Genomic DNA, 21747 nt, shown 5'->3' on the forward strand with positions numbered 1-21747 from the left:
ACTCTGGCTGGTGGATAAAAAGCTAAACTACTAATCAATAAAAACAAACAAACAAGAAAGATCAACAGGTCTTACTTAGCACTAATACGACATTGACAACAAAAAGACACAATATGTAAGAGTGTTCCCTTTCACCCTAGGATAAGGAAGAAAAGCCTCTAGTTGACAAGAAAATAATGTACAATGAAGAATAACAATGTACACACACAGTTAAAAGGAGGGCCTAACCAGACATGGAGCCACAAGACAAAGGCCAGTGAATCCCACAAGCCAATTACAGGAGAGCACCAAATTATGATTTGGATAATTTGGATACAGGAGGAGAACCGACCATCAAACAATTGCAGTTCTAGCCACTGAGCCAGCGCAGTTACAGGAAGAGACAAATTCCAAGAGCTCAGTCAAAGAAGCAGCTTGGATAATTAATTTTTTCCGCCTAAAATGTTCCAAGTAACATTTATTAGTCTGTTTCAAGCTAACATTTACTGGTCAGCTCATTCTAAGGCATCCTAATTCAAACAAAAAATGTGGCATCACTTTTTCATGAGCACAAATGCAATTTTCTTTTAAAAGTCAGGGTTACAAAAGAGTAACACCTCTTTAAAACACCACCTTTTCTTTTAAATTGTTCATAAAAATAATTCTAATGCTTTGGTTCAAAAGGCAGCCATCTACATATCTATTTTTGATCTATTATCATGAAACACGGTTCTGCGAAAAACAAATGAACTTGAGGACTTCTCTACAAATAAATTTTCTACAATGAAGTTAGTTTATGGTGTTTAAACTAGGCTTCAAAGAATCATTAAAGAAAGAAACCAGATTTTACAAAGGACATGAATTCAAAGTAAGATCCGTCACGCGCTAGGTTTCTGAAGTTCCCCATTGTTTATTCAATATGCCACTAAGCCCCTTCATATCTTTTACACCCACAGGGGCCATGGCAAATAATGAGACATATAACTACCTACCAATGCCTACCCCTGCCTTTATACCACTTGACATTTTATTTATTTGTTCATTATCTGCCTTCCTCATTAAAATATAATCCTCATGAGAGCAGTAACTGTACACTGTTACAAATGAATCCCTAACACCTGTAACAGTGCCTAACACAGCACACATTCAATGACTGCTGAGGAATACAGAAAAGACAACAACTACATTCTTCCTACAAACAGATTCAAGCAACCACCGTACACCCTGCTTCAATCTACCACTTTTTACCGAATGAGTTTTAACTTTGGTAGCATCTCCTTCTCCGGAATTGCAAACGATAATTCTTTGAAAAGAACTGGAAGAGGCTCAGTGATTCCAAAGAGGCACTCTTCAGTACAGCTCAGGGTCTAGTCTGAACTCGTAGAGGACATGGACAGGTATACCAGTCACTTCAGGACACACGAGACAGACAGATGGATGCTCACTCAATAAAGGCATAAATGCATACAAGACACGCCCAGAAGGGATGCCGCGAGACTTAATTAGCGCTCACTAGGAGCTCTGTGACACAGAGGTACCACAGACACAGAAAACATTACAAAGGTGTGGCAATACAATACCTCAAAGACAAGAATCAGTTTGTGACCCTGATGTAATGAGGATTCCAGGGACCACTGACAATCTCCACTTACAAAGCAAAGCATGGAACAGACCCAAAGTATCAAATGCCCTGCAACAAAGAGAAACTGACGTGCTAAGTCCTGCGCTGTCCTCCCAGCTGTCCCTTACACATTACCACCACAGTGCAGGCAGGCACTTCCTTCACTGAAACAAGACTTCGCTCCAAACAAGACTCTTCTCTTTCGTCCTTCAAGTAGCTTACCTCCTGTCCTGTGGCTGCTTCCATATCAAGAAACAGATCAAGAAGAGATCGGACCAGACGAGCGGCTTTAGCCTTGCTGATGGAATTCAAGAAGGGTCGCACATACTTCAGGAGTCCTCCAAGCTCTGTGGAAGGCAATTGTGACAGGAAAAAGTACCCATCAATATTAGGGACAAAATACCCATTAAAAGACGACCCAAGATAATAAAATCAGTACTTATGTCTGGAAGCAGTCAAAAGGAAACTATTTAATAGGAATTTAAAGCATTCTCAGCAGGTAATAGAGTAGCAAAAAAGTTAACAGCTTACACCAAATCTGTATTCCATTCCCCACTTGGCCACTGGATTACTGTGAGGATCCTGGGAAATGCTCGAGGCTCTCTATCTCATGAGTACAGCAAAGTACTCACACTCTCAGAAAGCAGTATTCTAGAACAGGAAACATGCCATGCCTCAACCACCTTGGACAAAATCACTTCCCCACAATCAACAAATTTATCAGGTTATAGAGTTAAAAGAAAATTTTTTTTCTAATTTCCAAGACTGTCTAAGTTGGAAATCTCAACAGAGATCTTCACTTTCAGGTTCCTTTTTTCCTCCCTTCCTAAAGTTATGCCCAGTTTAGTCTTTTACAATGTAATTTGCATGGCACTCTTCTAAATCAGTTTTTCACATGAAAGTTAGGGTGTCTGTCCCTTAAAGTTGTACTGTACCCTTTTAAAATTCCTCATTCATCTATAAAACCTAAGTCAAACTATGACAAAAACTATGACAAAAAACGTGACCACAACTGAGGCTTCTTCCCCTCTTGTGTGAGAAAAGTGGGTGGCACAGTAATTCTAAGGGGGCACCTTTAGAAACAAGAGGGAAAATGAGACAATATTTCAACTGACCAACTAAGGAAGAACTCCTGGAATGTAGGTTAAAATTACTTTAGTGTCACTGCCTCAAATTGTAGACTCATCCTCCTGAGAATTCGAATTCAGGGCAAGCAAACCTCTCCCTCCAGAGAATGCTAATTAGGGGTCTTGAAATCCTCATCTGCCAGCACAGTCACAGAAACCACGGGGCCGTGTCAGGTATAAAAGGAACTCTATACAGAGCGGGAAAGTTCACCCTTCCCTCCATTCTCCGGTCCTGACTTGGGACTCCCACCGCCTCAGACTCTCCCCCACTCTATCACTCCATTCACCCGCGCCTGCAGCCAGGCCTCGCTCGTGCTGCACCACCACCTGGAATCCACCCCCGTCACCCTGACCTACGTAGAGCTTAGATGCCCTTTCAGGTCGGCTAAAGTCCGACTGAGTCTTCCGTGCCAATGCCAGGCTACACCTGTTTCTCTCCCTCAAATTCTTTGTGCACGTATGCAAACTTCAATTATATAATCACAGCTTTTTAAAAGTAGTCGAGTGCAACGTCCCTTCTGCTACAGCGTTTCCTATTATCCTGGAAGAATTCTGAACAATCTCTAGTGACAGAAATATTCAGAAAGCAGATGATTCCAATCTTGGTCAAACTCAATTGTTCTTTTCTGAAACGTGAGTCTATAGCCTCTTTCCACATGGCTTCAAATATGTGAAGATAACTATCACTTGTATCTCCTGGGCACAGCAACCCACTCCAGTATTCTTGCCTGAAGAATGCTATGGACGGAGGAGCTTGGTGGGCTACAGTCCACAGCACCGCAAAGAGTCGGACATGACTGAAGCAACTTAGCACACATGCACGCGTCTCCCTAAATTTCCCTTTCTCCAAGCTAGATAGCTTTAGCTATTTCAACTGTTCCTCCAACACCCTGGTTTCTACATTCCTTGTCATCTTAGTTGCCCTCCTCCAAATAAATTCTGGTTTGCAAACATACCACCTGTGGCACCCAGAACTGAAAACAATGTTCCACGTAGGGTCAGACCAGTAGAGTTATGGCTCAGTTCTCCTGATCAGACATGTAACACAAGAAAGCATGTTTTGCTTTTGCTAACAGCACTCTTTTTCGGACTGAGTCCATAACGTCTTTGTGCAGACAGGTTCCTCTGTTCTGATAAACAGTTTGAGTCTATAACTTTTTCCTTTCTACACAATTTAGTCTTGCTGGCTTTGGCAACAACCCTGAATCCTAAATCTGTTCTCTACTGTACTGAATCATCCACAGAAATAAGCACACCTTCTGCTATGGCTTTAGCCATATGCCAGATGCTGTCCAGAAGAGCAAGTACAGATCCCTATGGCTTGATGCTAGAGACTTCCCTCCAGGTCAACAATCGATCCATTTGCCATGCCAAACGTTCAAAAACTCTGCTTACATCAGATACGTTGTTTATATCATTATTCCTAACCAGGGGTTAACAAACTTTTTTTGTGAAGGGCCAGATAGTAAATATTTTCAACTTTGTGGGTTATACAGTCTCAGCAGTAGCTACTCAACTCAGCCACTGTAGTGCAAAAGCAGTCATGGGTAATATGTAAACACATGGGCATGGCTATGTTCCAATAAAACTTTATTTACAAAAACAGCTGGCAAGCCATTGTCCCCAGAGCCCTGCAAATCTGATCCGATAAGGCTAACCAAAGAGAACTAGGGTGAGTTTGGAATAATTTTTTCTTAACAAACCCACTGCTTTATATGATTAAAACCTAATCAAATAATCTGTCCCAGAACTTTACCGATGATTACCAGCTTATAATGTCTAAGATTTGTTCTTTTCATTATCTTTTTGCAAAGTGGAATAATGTTTGCCCCTCCTCATTTTCCTTACACCTCTCCATCCTCCATGATTTTTCTCAGAATCACAGTGGCTCTATAAACATATCTGCTACAACCATTCTTTTGATATTAAAAGACAGAAATTGTCAGAGCCTAGAAACTTGAACTTATTGAAAAAGAGAATCTGCTCTCTCTTCTCTCACCTACCTTGGCTTTAATTCTCTCTTTCTGGTGTTATTTCTATCTTTTTCTTAATCATTTTCCTTCCTGGAAAAGGCAGAAGTGAAACATGAGCTAAGGATCTGCCTTTCTCTCTAGCACTTGCTAGCACAACAGTATCTTTTCCAAGTTATTCTTTTTGCTCTAACAGAAAAACAAATGACGTCTTAGTTGCCAAAAGACTCAGTTCATTTTTCAGTTTAGTCTATTACTGTTTCTTATTCATTCTTGATTATATTCCCTGTTTCTTTGCATTTTCACACATAATGATTTTTTAAATTCTGACAGAGTCATATTCACTTCTTCATTCTTTACTTACTGAAGTTATTTGCAAATGTATGACCAGAACTTCCTTTACAGAACCTCACAGAACTCAGCACACTCCTTTAAAGAGTCTCAGGCTATGGAATCTGCAGGTCCCAAGCCGAGACATCACATCTAATAATGAATACCACAATTTTCAATCACAAGCATGCATCAGACAGTCTTATTCACTAATTCCCAAGTTGTCTACTGTCCAGCAGGGATCCTATCTATTTGAGCAGACTACTCAGCACAATTCTAGCCATATGTGAAATACGTAACAAAACAAAATTGAAAATTAACAGAACAGACAGATGTTCTGTTCTCTGGAACCCCAAATTCAAAGGAAAGAACACAAACTGATCAATTATTAATAGCAAAGATGGGTAAATGAATGTAGGCCCCAAACTTCCTTAACATACTCCTCAAAGTCTTTCTTAGAAAACAATGATAAGTAACCTGGAAACGTTCTGAAAGTTATTATGATTCACCTGTTAAAGAGTCCAGTAGGTTTCCCTGTGCACTTCTAAACTTCTCAGGTATGGATCACAGGGAGTGGGGGGCAATGAACAAGCGGGGAGTAGAGCAGGAAACAGTAATTTCAAGCAAAACAGTAACATTTTCAGACAAGTTTTCTGAAACAATGACTATACTACATGCTGTTTTTAATTATCCATTCTACTTGAAAAAGTAGACATCTGAATGGTTCAACAACAGAAAAATTATTTCAGGGAATTCCCTGGTGATTGTGCTCTCACTGCCAAGGGTCCAGGTTCAATCCCTGGTCAGGGAACTAAGATTTCAGAAGACGTGCAGCACAGCCAAAAAAATAATAATAATTTCAATATTTCATGTGGACTAATCATTAAAACTGTTTTGCAACATTAACTGACAGGCAAAAGGAATCCATATACATGGTAAATAGAAGTCATCATACAATGAAAAAAACACACCTACCACTGATAACTCATAAGTGAATAACTATGGAAAGTAATAGCCTTTATAACTCAAGGTCATGAGCTTAGTAGAACTACATGGATTCAAATCCTATTTCTCCCGTACTAACTGGGTGCCCGTAAAAGTAAGATATCTAACTTTTCTGTGCTCAGTTTCCTCAAGTATAAATGGGTAATAGTATCTACCTTATCAAGTTGTTTCAAGGGTTCAGTAAGCTAAATCCCACTTGGGCTTAAGGTAGTTCACAGTAAGCACTTAAAAACAGTTTTCCTTTTTAATGATATTTTAAATAAGATGCAAGATACATATAAATACATCCTTCCAATTTCATACAACTTTACTCAACTTTCTACTGATTAAGTCTAATAATTAGTTGTCACCCTTAATTGGGAAAGATCTTTGTTCTCAAGTTCAACAAGTTTTGCTAATGCATACCTATCATCCTCTTGGATAACAACATAATTTGGAGGAAAGTAACCCACAAGATGAACTATGTTCAATCCATTCTAATGAGATAAGCTCTAAAATCACTTTAAAGTTAACTAAAATCATCCATGTTAAGTTTAAGCAGGCTACTCTGATACTATTGCCACTTCACTGGCCAAAGGCCTTCCTGGCCAACAGGGCTCTCTCAGTCCAGGACACACCCATCATCAGAATATCACTTGGAGCCTGGAAAGTCAATGGTTCCATTACAACTAGACTGAGCAACAACAGGTACAAAGTCCTAGGTACCAGTGGAGAAATCTTGGGAAGGTTCTCTCCATTTAATGTCTTACTCATTGTGTATCAGGAAAAAAGGACAGCAAATCACTTCCTTGGATACAAAATCCCTGGTCATTTTGAAAGCAGGGGCCTAGGTACTCTCCACCTTAAGTACATCAGAACAGATCCATGAAAGCACCGAAGACTGCTACTGCCCACATGTAAGGGAGTGCAGTGAAAATCCAAAGCAGAAACAAACCACAGGTTACTGTATCCCAACAGAAACAGGATTCTTCCTTCACCTGCAGAACAAAAGTCATCCATGAAAGAACTGAGTTTAAAGGCCTCTTAACTTCCTGACAGAAAACTAAAGCTCAACAAGTGGACGATAAAATGGAACTTCATTACCAATAAACTGTGTGGATACAGTCCTATATTCCCTCACTCCAACCAAAAAAGTGAAACTTCACGCAGCATCTCAGGTAAGAAGAGAAAGCAATCCATTTGGAGCACTTACCTGCAGCTTGTCCAGTCTTGGCCAGGAGAGACCCCAGTTCCAGGATGCTCTGCTCCTTGACCTGCACTGCCTCCTCGTCATTCTCCTGAATGTCACGCTTCACTGGGAGAGGAAAATGCAAACCCTCTTAAAATTCTGACAAAAAATGAAGACTAAGGGAAATTTCACCCTCACAAGACCAAATACAAACTCAAACAGTTAGCAAAACACAAATGCTAGAGAGCTTTAAAAGAAAAAACTTTAAACAAGAAAAAGTAAATTGATCATGCAGTACATGTCCCATGTATCTATCTCATCAGAATAGACTCCTCTTTGGAATTTAAATGTGCCTTTTCAGTCTACCACTTAGAATTTCCCTCACCCACATACACTGGCGATTTCTGTTGCTGTCACTTGGCTAATGCAAAATTTAAACAAAACAAGTTCTTTATGCTTGTGGAGGAACACCCCATGCCAGGCGCTGTTAAAATATTAAACATACCTGTCTGCATATTTACCTGCTACAAACTAAAACCAAATGACCAAGTTACTGATAACTATAAAGTCAAAAGCCTTTCAATAAACTTTAGGCCTGTGGAGAACCTCAGCTGACTGATGTGTTAGGGATAAACAGGTCTACAAAGCCATTCAGGAAAAACAATCCTGTCACAGCTCCAGTGTGGTCCTTAGGAGGGAAGCTAGTTTAAGGTATTTAGGAACTGCTTAAATAACTGTGCTAACAGTCCCTCTTCCAACTGTTAGTAACTATTCTACCACTTGAACACTGGCCAGCCTCTTCAAGCTTGTAGTGATAAGTTTAGTAATCATCACTAGCTATCACTTCTCTTACAAAGCATCATGACTTGACAAAAACCAAAATTCTGATACTCCATGATGGAGTCTGGAAAAAGTAAGGCTGTCAACCATCATGACTCAAGCTTACTCTAACAAAGAAGCTTTCAGTGAACTCTCTCCTAATACAGTGGGCAAGCAAGAAATACTCTGATTATAATGTTTACCATAACGCCCACTTTATAAAAGACAATATAATAGGCACTACACACAAAATATAAAACCCATGCTTCTCACATTAGTTGTAAATACTAGTGTGTATCCACAGGATAAAAATACACATTAAAAAAAAAAACACTGAGATAACTCTAGTTCTGCAACTGTAACTGACTTAAGTCAAGATCAGAACTTCAAACTGAAATACAGCCTTCATTTACCAACATCATCCATTCACTGATGCATCTTAACCTCCATTTCTTCCCTTTTTCTAGTAGCCCCAAAGATAAAGACATCAAGATCCTGTCACTGTCCTTTCTTCATGAAAGTCAGGAGTACCAAAATTCAACGGACTGATGAGTCAACTGAAAAGTCAATAGCCTGGAGGTCCCACATACACGTGCATTCTCGAACTACTTGTTGATTCAATCCGAATCTTCTCCAGCTACATTAGAAACATCACTACTGCCTGGGTAGTGAAGAGCTAGCCCTATCTGAACCCTTGATGGATGAACATTTAAAAGCCCTCTGTATCATCATAAATTTATTTCTGTTCACACCTGAATCCCAGTTAGAAAACTGTCGGAAGCGACCGGCTCGGGCTCCCACGTCAATTCCCCCATTTGCATGCAAGGTGTGAGACAATCATACTACAGTGCTAAGACGTTTTTCTTTCATTTTTTCCGGCAAAGGGCAGCCGGCAGGTTGCAAAGAGTTCGCGGAACTCCGCGGCTGACAACTAACTCTCTGAACTCTCTTCCAAACCTCTCCGGGAAAGTCTAGGACGATTAGTCACCTCCTCGGGCCGGGCGGTCCCACCCCAACATCTGGTTCTCACACCCTACACGGGGGGGTAAAGGAACCTCTCGGCCACCTCCCCAAACCAAATGCCAACCTGAGGTGTGTGCCCCCTCGGTGTCTCAAAACATACTCAGGAAGAGCCCCTGCAAGTGGAGCTTTCCGCGGTGGGCTGGCACAAGTAGCAGCTCCAGCGTCCGGAGGAAAGGAAACTCCAAGAGAAGAAGAGCGAGCGCTCGCGCTCCCACCCGAGCAGGCTGGGCTGACAACAAGGGCGGGAAATGCCTGTCCAGAGCGGGTTTCTCAGGCCCTCAACTGGAGGTTCTCAGACCAGCTCATGACAAAGCCCGCCTGCCGGCCGGCACCGCTCCCGGTCCCGGGCCAGCCCGCACCGGCCAGAGCGGGAGACAAGGCTGGGGAGCGACGGGGCTCCGGCTCGGCCCACTCTCCCTCCGCGCGCCGAGCCCACCGTGAGTCAGCAGCCGGCGAGTGGACGCCGGGCTTGCCTCGGGGCTTCGTACCGGGGTGGGGACCCCGGGGCTCCAGGGAGCTCCGAGCGGCCTCGGGCCCCCGGCCCGGCCCCCCTCACACTCACACACACACACACACACACACACACACACACACACACACACAGTGAGTCAGCAGCACCGGTGCCGGCTAGCCCGGCCCCGCTCCGCCGCCGCCGACCGACACAGGCCGAGCTGGACCAGCGGGGACAGAGAGGGCGCGCGGCGACCTTTACCGATGGAGTGGAGGATGTCGATGGAGGCCTCCCGGTCGGTGCTGAGTAGAGACTGGGCTCTCTGGAACTCCACCACCGCCGCCGCCGCCATCTTACCGCTCTCACACCGTCCCCGGCCGCGGCCGCCGACGCCGGAAACACACGCCCGGAAGGCCCGCCCTCGTCTCCGCCCTCCTCCACTCCAGGAGCACGAAGGGAGCTGTAGTCTCTGCGCGGGGGCCGCGGAGGAGGGCCGAACGGTGAGGATGAGAGCCGGGGAGCTTGCCGCCCACCAACGAGGCTCTCCGGCACCGCCTAGCGGCTACCCACGAACAAACGAGGCGGTGCCTAACCATTGGGAGCCCGAAACTAGTCCCCAGCCACCCACAAGAGGCCTCTAAAACCCCGACTCCCTCGCTTGCTCTTGAGAGAAGTGTTTGAGCACCCGCTTGGGTATTCAGTGAAAGCTGTTTGGCTTTCTTTGTAGCTTCCACATTCAGCCATTCATTCAGGGCAATAAACAATCTCATAAAGTGCTCACTGTGTGGCTGACAAAGAATCAGTTCAGTTCAGTCGCTCAGTCGTGTCCGACTCTCTGCGACCCCATGAATCACAGCACGCCAGGCCTCCCTGTCCATCACCAACTCCCGGAGTTCACTCAAACTCATAGCACTATTCAAATGCTTTCAAGTGTCTGGCAACACGTGGGAGGGACACACACACACACACACACACACACACACACACACACACTTTTCAGGCTAGAATCCTACAGAATCCTAGCCAGCCTGTGACTAAATGCACCAGTGTTGTAGAAAACTGATGTTAGAAAGTGAAATATCATCTTTGCCCCATTCATTCAGTTAATCCCTCTTGGGGGGTCACATAGAAGTCTAACAGCTCCTTCAACTCCCTAGCTCAATAAAGAAAAAATGGATTTTTTCCCCAATGTCTCTAGTGCCTTCAACTAATATTACACACATCCAAAAAGCTGTCAAATAGAAGAAAAAAAAGACATTCTTTGTGCCCACTGAGAGTTGAGTTTAAAGGAAGTACTAAAAAGGAATACCGACAGTTCAGCATGAAGATCTTTCTGTGGGTGAAGACAATCCAAAAATGCAATAGCCTGGGGCCTTGCATTGCCCTGGTTAGGGCCCTGCGCTTCCACTGCAGGGCGCACAGGTTTGATCCCTGGTCAGGAGCCTAAGATCCTGCGTGCTGCTCTGGAGTGGCCAAAAAGAAAAAGTAACATGCTGCCTCCTAAAGGAACCTATTAATATAAAGGGAACCAACATTGACTCACCTGCGTCTGGGTTGCTGTGCTGTGCTGTGCTTAGTCACTCAGTTGTGTCAGGATCCCATAGACTGTAGCCTGCCAGGCTTCTCTGTCCATCAGATTTCCCAGACAAGAATACTGGAGTGGGTTGCCATTTCCTTCTCCAAGGGAACCTGAGCCAGGAATCAAACCAGGGTCTCCTGCATTGCAATCAGATTCTTTACCAGTCGAGCTACCAGGGAAGACCCCTGTCTGAGTTAGGCAATTTATATGTCTATTTCCTTTTATCTTACCAACAATGTTCTGTGAAGAAGATATTATTTAAATCTCCTTTATAGATAAAGGTTTTAAATGATTTGGTGAAACTCACATGGTAATTGACAGCCTTGAGATCTGAGAGTTAGGGAATGGGTTCCTAGTTCCTGGATATGTTCAAATGATTGTAAACAGGATTCATGATATTGATTGGGGAATTGGATAAAATGGCTTCTAAATGTCTCCTAAAACTGAGCCTTTCTTTGCTCAAAAAAGGTATTCCTCCCTTCTCAATTTGGTACCCAATTAATATTGTACCAGAATGTTAATGGGCTATAAATTCCAAAGCTCAGAACAAAAGCCACATGTCTCCCCACCTTCTAAAGAAGAGTTACCAGTTATATCCCCAAAGATGCAGCCTTCATCCACTTCCAGCCTACAGCAGGATGCATAAAAATTCAAAAGGAATTCATTAGAAGAAATCATAGAAGGGACTTCACTAGCGGTCCAGTGGTTACAATTCTGTGCTTCTACTGCAGTGGCGCAGGTTCAATTCCTGACTGGGGAAATAAGAGCCCACATGCTGTGCAGTGCTGCCAAAAAAATTAAAAAGAAAGAAATCAGAGAAGAGGATAAAGTGCTTACCTCACTACAAAGAGGAGTGTACTACAAATGACAAGGGGTGTCTGCCAAACCTTTCTCCCAGGCTGGTATGTCTTGCTGACCACAGGAACTTTTAAGCTCCTCTCTGCACAACCACTGTCATGAAAGCTGGAGGTGAACCTGATATGTTTCTCCAGGAGTCTGGGGCCTTCATACGCATTCATGAGGACAGTTACCCACTTTTGGCCTGCAGAATTCCAGATCAGAGAAACACGCCCCACAATGGGACAAGGAGAAAGAGCCTCTGCTTCCTGTGCTTGCAGGGGCCAAGTGCAAAGGTAGATTTCACAGGGCCGTCTTGAAAGAACCTACTCAGCAGGGCCATCTGAGTGAGGAGACTTATCATAAAAGGCTGGAAGGATGGACTTCAGGAAGCAGTCAATGAATGGGGATTGTGAGGTCCACCAGGGGAGCCACTCAAGAACCCACAGATCCTGTCAACAAGAGAGAATCAGCACCTATACTTTCAATCCAGTAACCATCATAGCACTCTGTTTATTTTCTACCTAGGACTTAACACAGTCTGAGATTTTATTATTTCACCTATTTAAGCTCATCTCCCTCCACAGAGTTTCAGAAACCTTGTCAATCTTGTCCAGTTATACTCCCAACTCCTATGTGCACACACAGAAACCACCCAATACATATTTGCTGGATGACGAGACAAGTGCTAGAATTTGTCCTGCCACAACCTTCTGCCCTCAATGTCTGTGCCCTACACTATGGGATTATTCACTTGAGCCAATCTGACTGCTATCACAGATTAACCAGTGACCTAGGGCATACAGGGGCTGGCCTGAAATGAGGAGCTGGACCAGTCCAATTCCTCCCTGAGGAATTGGAAAATTGAGACACTGAGCCAGTTAGCCAAGGGAACAGAAACCGAACTCTGTCACTTGGAGCAAACTAGAGCCAAGTTGGGAGAGAGACAACTCAGTAGATGAGTGGAGAGAAGAAGGAATATCATGCAAGGGAATCCAAAAACCTCCATAGAAGGCCACCTCAGTTCCTTTCTAGTTCCTCTCCCATGAGGTCCACCCAGACCATATTTGCCATTTTTGGAATACTGTGACGTTTCCTTTCCAAATATTCTCCAATTCTTCTTATTGAAGTAGAAATGTTCAGTGAGGTGTCATTATGTTTTTACTGGCTCTCTAATACTCCTTTATCTTTTTAACAAAGTGAGAGCAGACAACACTATCTAGATGGAGTTTAGATTTCCTTGTTTTTATTTTTATGAATACATTCTAGTTATGGTCAATAATACTAATGGTTTTCCATTAAAGGTAGAGACAAAGTTACAATGAAAAACAAAGTAGGTCAATTTCAATAGCATTACATATGGAATGTGGACATGGAAAAAGTCAGGAATATATAGTTACTCAGTGGTGTCTGACTCTTTGTGACCCCATAGACTGTAGCCTGCCAGGCTCCTCTGTCCATGGAATTTTCCAAGCAAGAATACTGGAGTGAGTTGCCATTCCCTACTCCAGGGCATCTTCCCGACCCAGGGGCTGAACCCACTTCTCTTGTACCTCCTGCATTGGCTGACAGATTCTTTACCACTGTGCTACCTGCAATAGACAAATTATTATTTGGGCCAGAAAACCAAATCCTGGTTTCAATAAAACTGTGTAGCCAACCATCTGCTTTCCTTATCTTTCTCTTTATTCCAAAATCACATTTGTCATTGGAAAATTGGTAAGTCCTTCAGGTTCCCAGGCTAAGTTTATAAACTTTAAAGATGACTTTCAAGTTACTCCAGTGAAATGCACTAGATGCTGAGGAAAAGAGTGTGGAATTTGAAGTTGGACAAACACAAAGCACAAATCTTTACTACCAACTAATACGCAAATCACTTAAACTCTCTGAGATTGAGTTTGGCCATCCATAAAATTGTTTTAAAAATCTACTTCATATTGTACATAGAAAACCCTAAAGATAGTATCAGAAGATTACTAGAGCTAATCAGTGAATTTAGCAAAGTTGTAGGATACAAAATAAATACACAGAAATCACTTGTATTTCTATATTCTAACAATGAAAAAATCAAAAAGAGAAATTAAGGCATCAGTAACATTCACCATTGCAACAAAAAGAATAAAATATCTAGGAATAAACTTACCTAAGGAGACAAAAGAACTATACACAGACAATTATAAGACATTGATGAAATAAACCAAAGATGACACAAACAGATGGAGAGATATTCCATGTTCCTGGGTAAGAAGAATCAATATTGTGAAAATGACTATATTACCAAATGCAATCTACAGATTCAATGAAATCCCTATCAAATTACCAATGGCATTTTTTTACAACACTAGAACAAAAAATTTCACAATTCATACGGAAATACAAAAGATCCCAAATTGCCAAAGCAGTCTTGAGAAAGAAGAATGGAGCTGGAGGAATCAACCTTCCTGACTTCAGATTATACTACAAAGCTACAGTCATCAAGACAGTATGGTACTAGCATAAAAACAGAAATATAGACCAATGGAACAAGATAGAAAGCCCAGAAATAAACCCATGCACCTATGGGTACCTTATTTTTGACAAAGGAGACAAGAATATACAATGGGGAAAAGACAACCTCTTCAATAAATGGTGCTGGGGAAACTGTACAGCTACACATAAAAGAATGAAATTAGAACACTTCCTAACACCATACACAAAGATCAACTTAAAATGGATTAAAGACCTAAATGTGAGACCTGAACTATAAAACTCTTAGAGGAAAACATAGAACATTCAATGACATAAAGCAAGATCCTCTATGACCCACTTCCTAGAGTAACAGAAATAAAAACAAATGTAAATAAGTAGGACCTGATTAAACATAAAAGCTTTTGCATAGCAAAGGAAACTACCGGTTCAGTTCAGTTCAGTCACTCAGTTGTGTCCAACTCTTTGCGACACCACGGACCACAGCGCTCCAGGCCTCCCTATCCATCACCAACTCCCGGAGTTTACCCAAACTCAAGTCCATTGAGTCAGTGATGCCGTCCAACCATCTCATCTTCTGTGGTCCCCTTCTGCCTTCAATCTTTCCCAGGATCAGGGTTTTTTCAAATGAGTCAGTTCTCTGCATCAGGTGGCCAAAGAATTGGAGCTTTAGCTTCAGCATCAGTCCTTTTAATGAACACCCAGGACTGATCTCCTTTAGGATGGACTGGTTGGATCTCCTTGCAGTCCAAGGGACTCTCAAGAGTCTTTTCCAACATCACAGTTGAAAAGCATCAATTCTTTGGCACTCGGCATCTTTACAGTCCAACTCGCACATCCATACATGACCATTGGAAAAACCATAGCCTTTGTTGGTAATGTCTCTGCTTTTTAGTATGCTATCTAGGTTGGTCATAACTTTCCTTCCAAGGAGTAAGCATCTTTTAATTTCATGGCTGAAGTCACCATCTGCAGTGATTTTGGAGCCCCCCAAAATAAAGCTGCTATTGTTTCCCCATCTATTTGCCATGAAATGATGGGACCGGATGCCATAATCTTAGTTTTGTGAATGTTGAGCTTTAAGCCAACTTTTTCACGCTCCTCTTTCACTTTCATCAAGAGGCTCTTTAGTTCTTCTTCACTTTCTGCCATAAGGGTGGTATCATCTGCATATCTGAGGTTATTGATATTTCTCCCAGCAATCTTGATTCCAGCTTGTGCTTCTTCCAGTACAGCGTTTCTCATGATGTACTCTGCATATAAGTTAAATAAGCAGAGTGACAATATACAGCCTTGACGTACTCCTTTTCCTATTTGGAACCAGTCTGTTGTTCCATGTCCAGTTCTAACTGTTGCTTCTGGACCTGCATACAGATTTCTCAAGAGGCAGGTCAGGTGGTCTGGTGTTTCCATCTCTTTCAGAATTTTCCACAGTTTGTGGTTATCCACACAGTCAAAGGCTTTGGCATAGTCAATAAATCAGAAATAGATGTTTTTCTGCAACTCTCTGGCTTTTTCGATGATCCAGCGGATGTTGGTAATTTAATCTCTGGTTCCTTTGCCTTTTCTAAAACCAGCTTGAACATCTGGAAGTGCACAGTTGACATATTGCTGAAGCCTGGCTTGGAGAATTTTGAGCATTACTTTACTAGCGTGTGAAATGAGTGCAGTTGTGCAGTAGTTTGAGCATTCTTTGGCATTGCCTTTCTTTGGGATTGGAATGAAAATTAACCTTTTCCAGTCCTGTGGCCACTGCTGAGTTTTCCAAATTTTCTGGCATATTGAGTAATAAGGTGAAAAGACAACCCTCAGAATGGGAGAACATAATAGCAAATGAAACAACCGACAAAGGATTAATTTCCAAAATATATAAGCAGCCCATATAACTCAATACCAGGAAAACAAACAACCCAATCAAAAAGTGGGGAAAAGACCTAAACAGACTTTTCTCCAAAGACATACAGATGACTAACAAACACATGAAAAGATGCTCAACATGGCTCAATAGAGAAATGCAAATCAAAACCACAATGAGATATCACCTCACATCTGTCAGAATGGCTATCCTCAAAAAGTCTACAAACAATAAGTGCTGGAGAGGGTGTGGAGAAAAGTAAACGCTCTTGCACTGTGGGTGGGAATGTAAATTGATACAGCCCCTATGGAAGACAGTATCAGATCAGATCAGTCACTCAGTTGTGTCCGACTCTTTGTGAGTCCATGAATCGCAGCATGCCAGGCCTCCCTGTCCATCACCAACTCCCGGAGTTCACTCAGACTCACGTCCATCAAGTCAGTGATGCCATCCAGCCATCTCATCCTCTGTCGTCCCCTTCTCCTCTTGCCCCCAATCCCTCCCAGCATCAGAGTCTTTTCCAATGAGTCAACTCTTCGCATGAGTGGCCAAAGTACTGGGGTTTCAGCTTTAGCATCATTCCTTCCAAAGAAATCCGAGGGCTGATCTCCTTCAGAATGGACTGGTTGGATCTCCTTGCAGTCCAAGGGACTCTCAAGAGTCTTCTCCAACACCACAGTTCAACAGCATCAATTCTTCGGCACTGAGCCTTCTTCACAGTCCAACTCTCGCATCCATACATGACCACAGGAAAAACCATAGCCTTGACTAGACGAACCTTTGTTGGCAAAGTAATGTCTCTGATTTTGAATATGCTATCTAGGTTGGTCATAACTTTCCTTCCAAGGAGTAAGCATCTTTTAATTTCATGGCTGCAGTCACCATCTGCAGTGATTTTGGAGCCCAGAAAAATAAAGTCTGACACTGTTTCCACTGTTTCCCCATCTATTTCCCATGAAGTGGTGGGACTGGATGCCATGATCTTCGTTTTCTGAATGTTGAGCTTTAAGCCAACTTTTTCACTCTCCACTTTCACTTTCATCAAGAGGCTTTTTAGTTCTTCTTCACTTTCTGCCATAAGAGTGGTGTCATCTGCATATCTGAGGTTATTGAATCAAGATTCCAGCTTGTGTTTCTTCCAGTCCAGCGTTTCTCATGATGTACTCTGCATATAAGTTAAATAAACAGGGTGACAATATACAGCCTTGATGAACTCCTTTTCCTATTTGGAACCAGTCTGTTGTTCCATGTCCAGTTCTAACTGTTGCTTCCTGACCTGCATACAAATTTCTCAAGCAGCAGATCTGGTGGTCTGGTATTCCCATCTCTTTCAGAATTTTCCACAGTTTATTGTGATCCACACAGTCAAAGGCTTTGGCATAGTCAATAAAGCAAAAATAGATGCTATGGAGATCCCTTAAAAAACTAGGAATAAAACCACCATATGACCCAGCAATCCCACTCCTAGGCATATACCCTGAGGAAACCAGGGTTGAAAAAGACACATGTATCCCATTGTTCATTGAAGCACTATTTACAAAAGTTATAATATGGAAGCAATCTAGATGCCCATCGACAGATGAATAGATACAGAAGTTGTGGTACATATACACAATGGAATATTCAGTTCAGTTCAGTCACTCAGTCATGTCTGACTCTTTGCAACCCCATGAATCACAGCACACCAGGCCTCCCTGTCCATCACCAACTCCCAGAGTTCACTCAAGCTCATGTCCATTGAGTCGGTGATGCCATCCAGCCATATCATCCTCTGTCATCCCCTTCTCCTCCTGCCCCCAATCCCTCCCAGCATCAGAGTCTTTTCCAATGAGTCAGTCCTTCGCATCAGGTCGCCAAAGGATTGGAGTTTCAGCTTCAGGATCAGTCCTTCCAATGAACACCCAGGACTGGTCTCCTTTAGGATGGACTGGTTGGATCTCCTTGCAGTCCAAGGGACTCTCAAGAGTCTTCTCCAACACCACAGTTCAAAAGCATCAATTCTTTGGCGCTGAGCCTTCTTCACAGTCCAACTCTCACATCCATACATGACCACTAGAAAAACCATAGCCTTGACTAGACGGACTTTTGTTGACAAAGTAATATCTCTGCTTTTCAATATGCTATCTAGGTTGGTCATAACTTTCCCTCCAAGGAGAAAAAGTGAAAGTGAAGTCGCTCAGTCATGTCCAACTCTTTGCGACCTCGTGGACTGTAGCCCACCAGGCTCCTCCGTACATGGGATTCTCCAGGCAAGAATACTGGAGTGGGTTGCCATTTCCTTCTCCAAGGAATCTTCCCGACCCAGGGATCGAACCCAGGTCTCCTGCATTGCAGGCAGACACTTTAACCTCTGAGCCACCAGGGAAGAACACTCTAAGGAGTAAGCGTCTTTTAATTTCATGGCTGCAGTCACCATCTGCAGTGATTTTTTGGAGCCCAAAAACATAAAGTCTGACACTGTTCCCACTGTTTCCCCATCTATTTCCCTTGAAGTGATGGGACCAAATGCCATGATCTTAGTTTTCTGAATGTTGAGCTTTAAGCCAACTTTTTCACTCTCCTCTTTCACTTTCATCAAGCGGCTCTTTAGTTCCTCTTCTCTTTCTGCCATAAGGGTGGTATCATCTGCATATCTGAGGTTATTGATATTTCTCCTGGCAATCTTGATTCCAGCCTGTGCTTCTTCCAGCCCAGCGTTTCTCATGATGTACTCTGTATATAAGTTAAATAAGCAGGGTGACAATATACAGCCTTGATGTACTCCTTTTCCTATTTGGAACCAGTCTGTTGTTCCATGTCCAGTTCTAACTGTTGCTTCCTGACCTGCATATAGGAATATTACTCAGCCATGAAAAGGAACACATTTGACTCAGTTCTGATGAGGTGGATGAACCTAGAACTTATTATACAGAGTAAAGTGAGTCAGAAAGAAAGAGATTAAATATCATATTCTAATGCACATATCCAGAATCTAGAAAAATGGTTCTGAAGAGTTTATTTACAGGGAAGCAATGGAGAAACAGACATAGAGAATAGACTTATGGACATGGAGAGAAGGGAGGAGAGGGTGAGTTGTATGGAAAGAGTAACATGGAAACTTACATTACCATATGTAAAATCGATAGCCAACAGGAATTTGCTGTATGGCTCAGGAAACTCAAACAGGGGCTCTGTATCAACCTAGAGGGGTAGGATGTGGAGGGAGATTAGAGGTTCAAAAGGGAAGGGATATATGTACACCTATGGCTGATTCAGGAGAAGGCAATGGCAACCCACTCCAGCACTCTTGCCTGGAAAATCTCATGGACAGAGGAGCCTGGTAGGCTGTAGTCCATGTGGTCACTAAGAGTCGGACACGACTGAGCGACTTCACTTTCACTTTCCACTTTCATGCATTGGAGAAGGAAATGGCAACCCACTCCAGTGTTCTTGCCTGGAGAATCCCAGGGACGGGGGAGCCTGGTGGGCTGCCGTCTATGGGGTCGCACAGAGTCGGACACAACCGAAGCGACTTAGCAGCAGCAGTATGGTTCTCCTTCAGTGAAACTCCATCAGTGATTAACTTTGTTGTTGATTTAAAATGTCTTTATTTTACTCTTATTCTTATAGTTCCAGTGGGTACAAAGTGCCTATGCTAACATGTATTTTCACTCAGCATTTCAAGGATGTGAAAGATAACTCTTTTCAGTCTAACTGAAGTTCCTTTGTAGGCGGTCTGTCTTTTCTCTTTGGTTAATTTTAATATCTTTTCTGTCTCAGGCCCTCTACAGGCTCACTACAAAGTATTGTAGTATCTTATTTTCTATTTGTCTAATACTAATCCTGTTGAGATTATTTGTGTAACTGTACATGGATTCCTTTTAAAAAGTAAAATTTCCCCTTACAATTTTTTCTCCTTTACACAACAGCTTTCTAGACTTTTTATTTGATATTGGAGTATTAGTCAATTAACAATGTTGTGATAGTTTCAGGTGGACAGCAAAAGGACTCAGCCACACATACACGTGTATCTGTTCTCCAATTTCCCCTCCCATTCAGGCTGCCACATAAAACTGAGCAGAGTTACCTGTGCTATACAGTAGGACATTGTTGGTTATCCATTTTGAAAATAGCATTGTGTGCATGCATTTTGAGTGATATTGAATTTCTACTCTAGATGTCTTTCAGGTACTATTTGCCTGCTGTGTCTTTTTCTATTTAATATTTAGGTTTTCTATGTTGTTTTACCTTTGTTTCCTATGACAGATCATATGGCTAAGTTTCGGTATATGTGTATGATTCTAATCCATGCTGAGCTTTTTAAAAAGTAGTGTATTTAACCCATTTTCTTTATGGTAATTTATAAAATAAATTTTGAGTGTTTTATCTTCTCCTTTTTATCTCATCATTGCTATGTTCCTTACGTCCACTGGATTGGTCATTTCTTCATTCAATTTTTCTACTCAACTTTTGATCTTCTAAGTGGCTACCTTTAAATTGTTAAACACATGATTAAACATTATTTTTCTAATAATATCTAGAGGTAGTCGATATCTATATCTCCCCCTTGAAAAGACAGGATTACAAATCCTTGACATATTTTCATTTCCTCTTGCTGAGTGCTTCCACATTGCTATAACTGGAATTTTGGTTCATAATTAATGTTTAGACAGTAAGTTCCACGCATTCATTTGCTCATTGTTTCTTCTTGTGCCTCATTCTTGCACAGCATGTCTTCTGTCATAGAAACTGACTAAAAAATGGCATACCTGTAGCAGTATCCTTTGTGTGCATCTAGGTTGGAGCACCCCTAGGGCAACAGCCGTTTTGCTTCTGGATAAAACTGAACCTTGGGTGCAAGGCCTCAGAAAATGACCACGGGAGGTGAGAGATGGGACAGGACATACCTATGGCTGATTCATGTTGATGTATGGTAGAAACAAACACAATACTGTAAAGCAGTTATTCTCCAATTAAAAATAAATAAATTAAAAAAAATTCTGACTAAAGTAACTAAATCGTTATTTCAGAGTGAATTTATGGACAGCAAATTTTCTAAGCTCCTTTTGTGCCTCCAAATATTTATATTTCCTCCTCAAATTTGTCTGGTGGTTTGGCTGGAATATAGTTCTTAATTGCTACATTTATTTTCCTTTCAGCACTTTGAAGAAATTGTGAAATTGGCAAGTATAATTCTGACTTAAACAGAAATGTGGCATGAAAAAAAATATGTCTCTTGATGCAATCTTGTGAACCTAAAAATAACTTTACACAGGAGTTTCAACATCCCATGACTTGCCATTCTCTATGCCAATAAGAAATACAAAGATGCAAAATATTTACAATCCATCCAGCTAAAGAAAGAGACTTGATCAAGGGAGAGTAAAAGGTCTGAAGTCAAATTTGACATGCTGTTTCTATCATAAATTACAGCCTTCCTTGCTGTGTTTCTTGGCAGAGATAATATTTCCTTGAGATCTTGAATTGTTTTTATCAAACCTTTTCTTTTAGCACGTGAAATAAAATCTCATCACTCCA

General features: G+C 42.1%; 1 protein-coding gene across 2 annotated transcripts in view; it reads right to left on the minus strand.

The window, feature by feature from the left end:
* PSMD11 (proteasome 26S subunit, non-ATPase 11) overlaps nt 1-9912 on the minus strand; it is a 28990-nt gene extending 19078 nt beyond the window's left edge. The window contains exons 1-3 of one of the 2 annotated variants that reach the window (XM_070772695.1): nt 9755-9912; nt 7225-7326; nt 1823-1947 (exon numbers count right to left, since the gene is read on the minus strand). In XM_070772695.1, the coding sequence (XP_070628796.1) occupies nt 1823-1947; nt 7225-7326; nt 9755-9845 (318 nt within the window). In that variant the 5' untranslated portion in view covers nt 9846-9912. The remainder of the gene's footprint in view (nt 1-1822; nt 1948-7224; nt 7327-9754) is intronic. The other variant, XM_070772694.1, reaches the window with a different exon arrangement.
* Nucleotides 9913-21747: the final 11835 nt, after the last annotated feature.

The sequence above is a fragment of the Bos indicus genome, chromosome 19 (assembly GCF_029378745.1).
Source record: "Bos indicus isolate NIAB-ARS_2022 breed Sahiwal x Tharparkar chromosome 19, NIAB-ARS_B.indTharparkar_mat_pri_1.0, whole genome shotgun sequence".
NCBI classification, from domain to species: Eukaryota; Metazoa; Chordata; class Mammalia; order Artiodactyla; family Bovidae; genus Bos; species Bos indicus.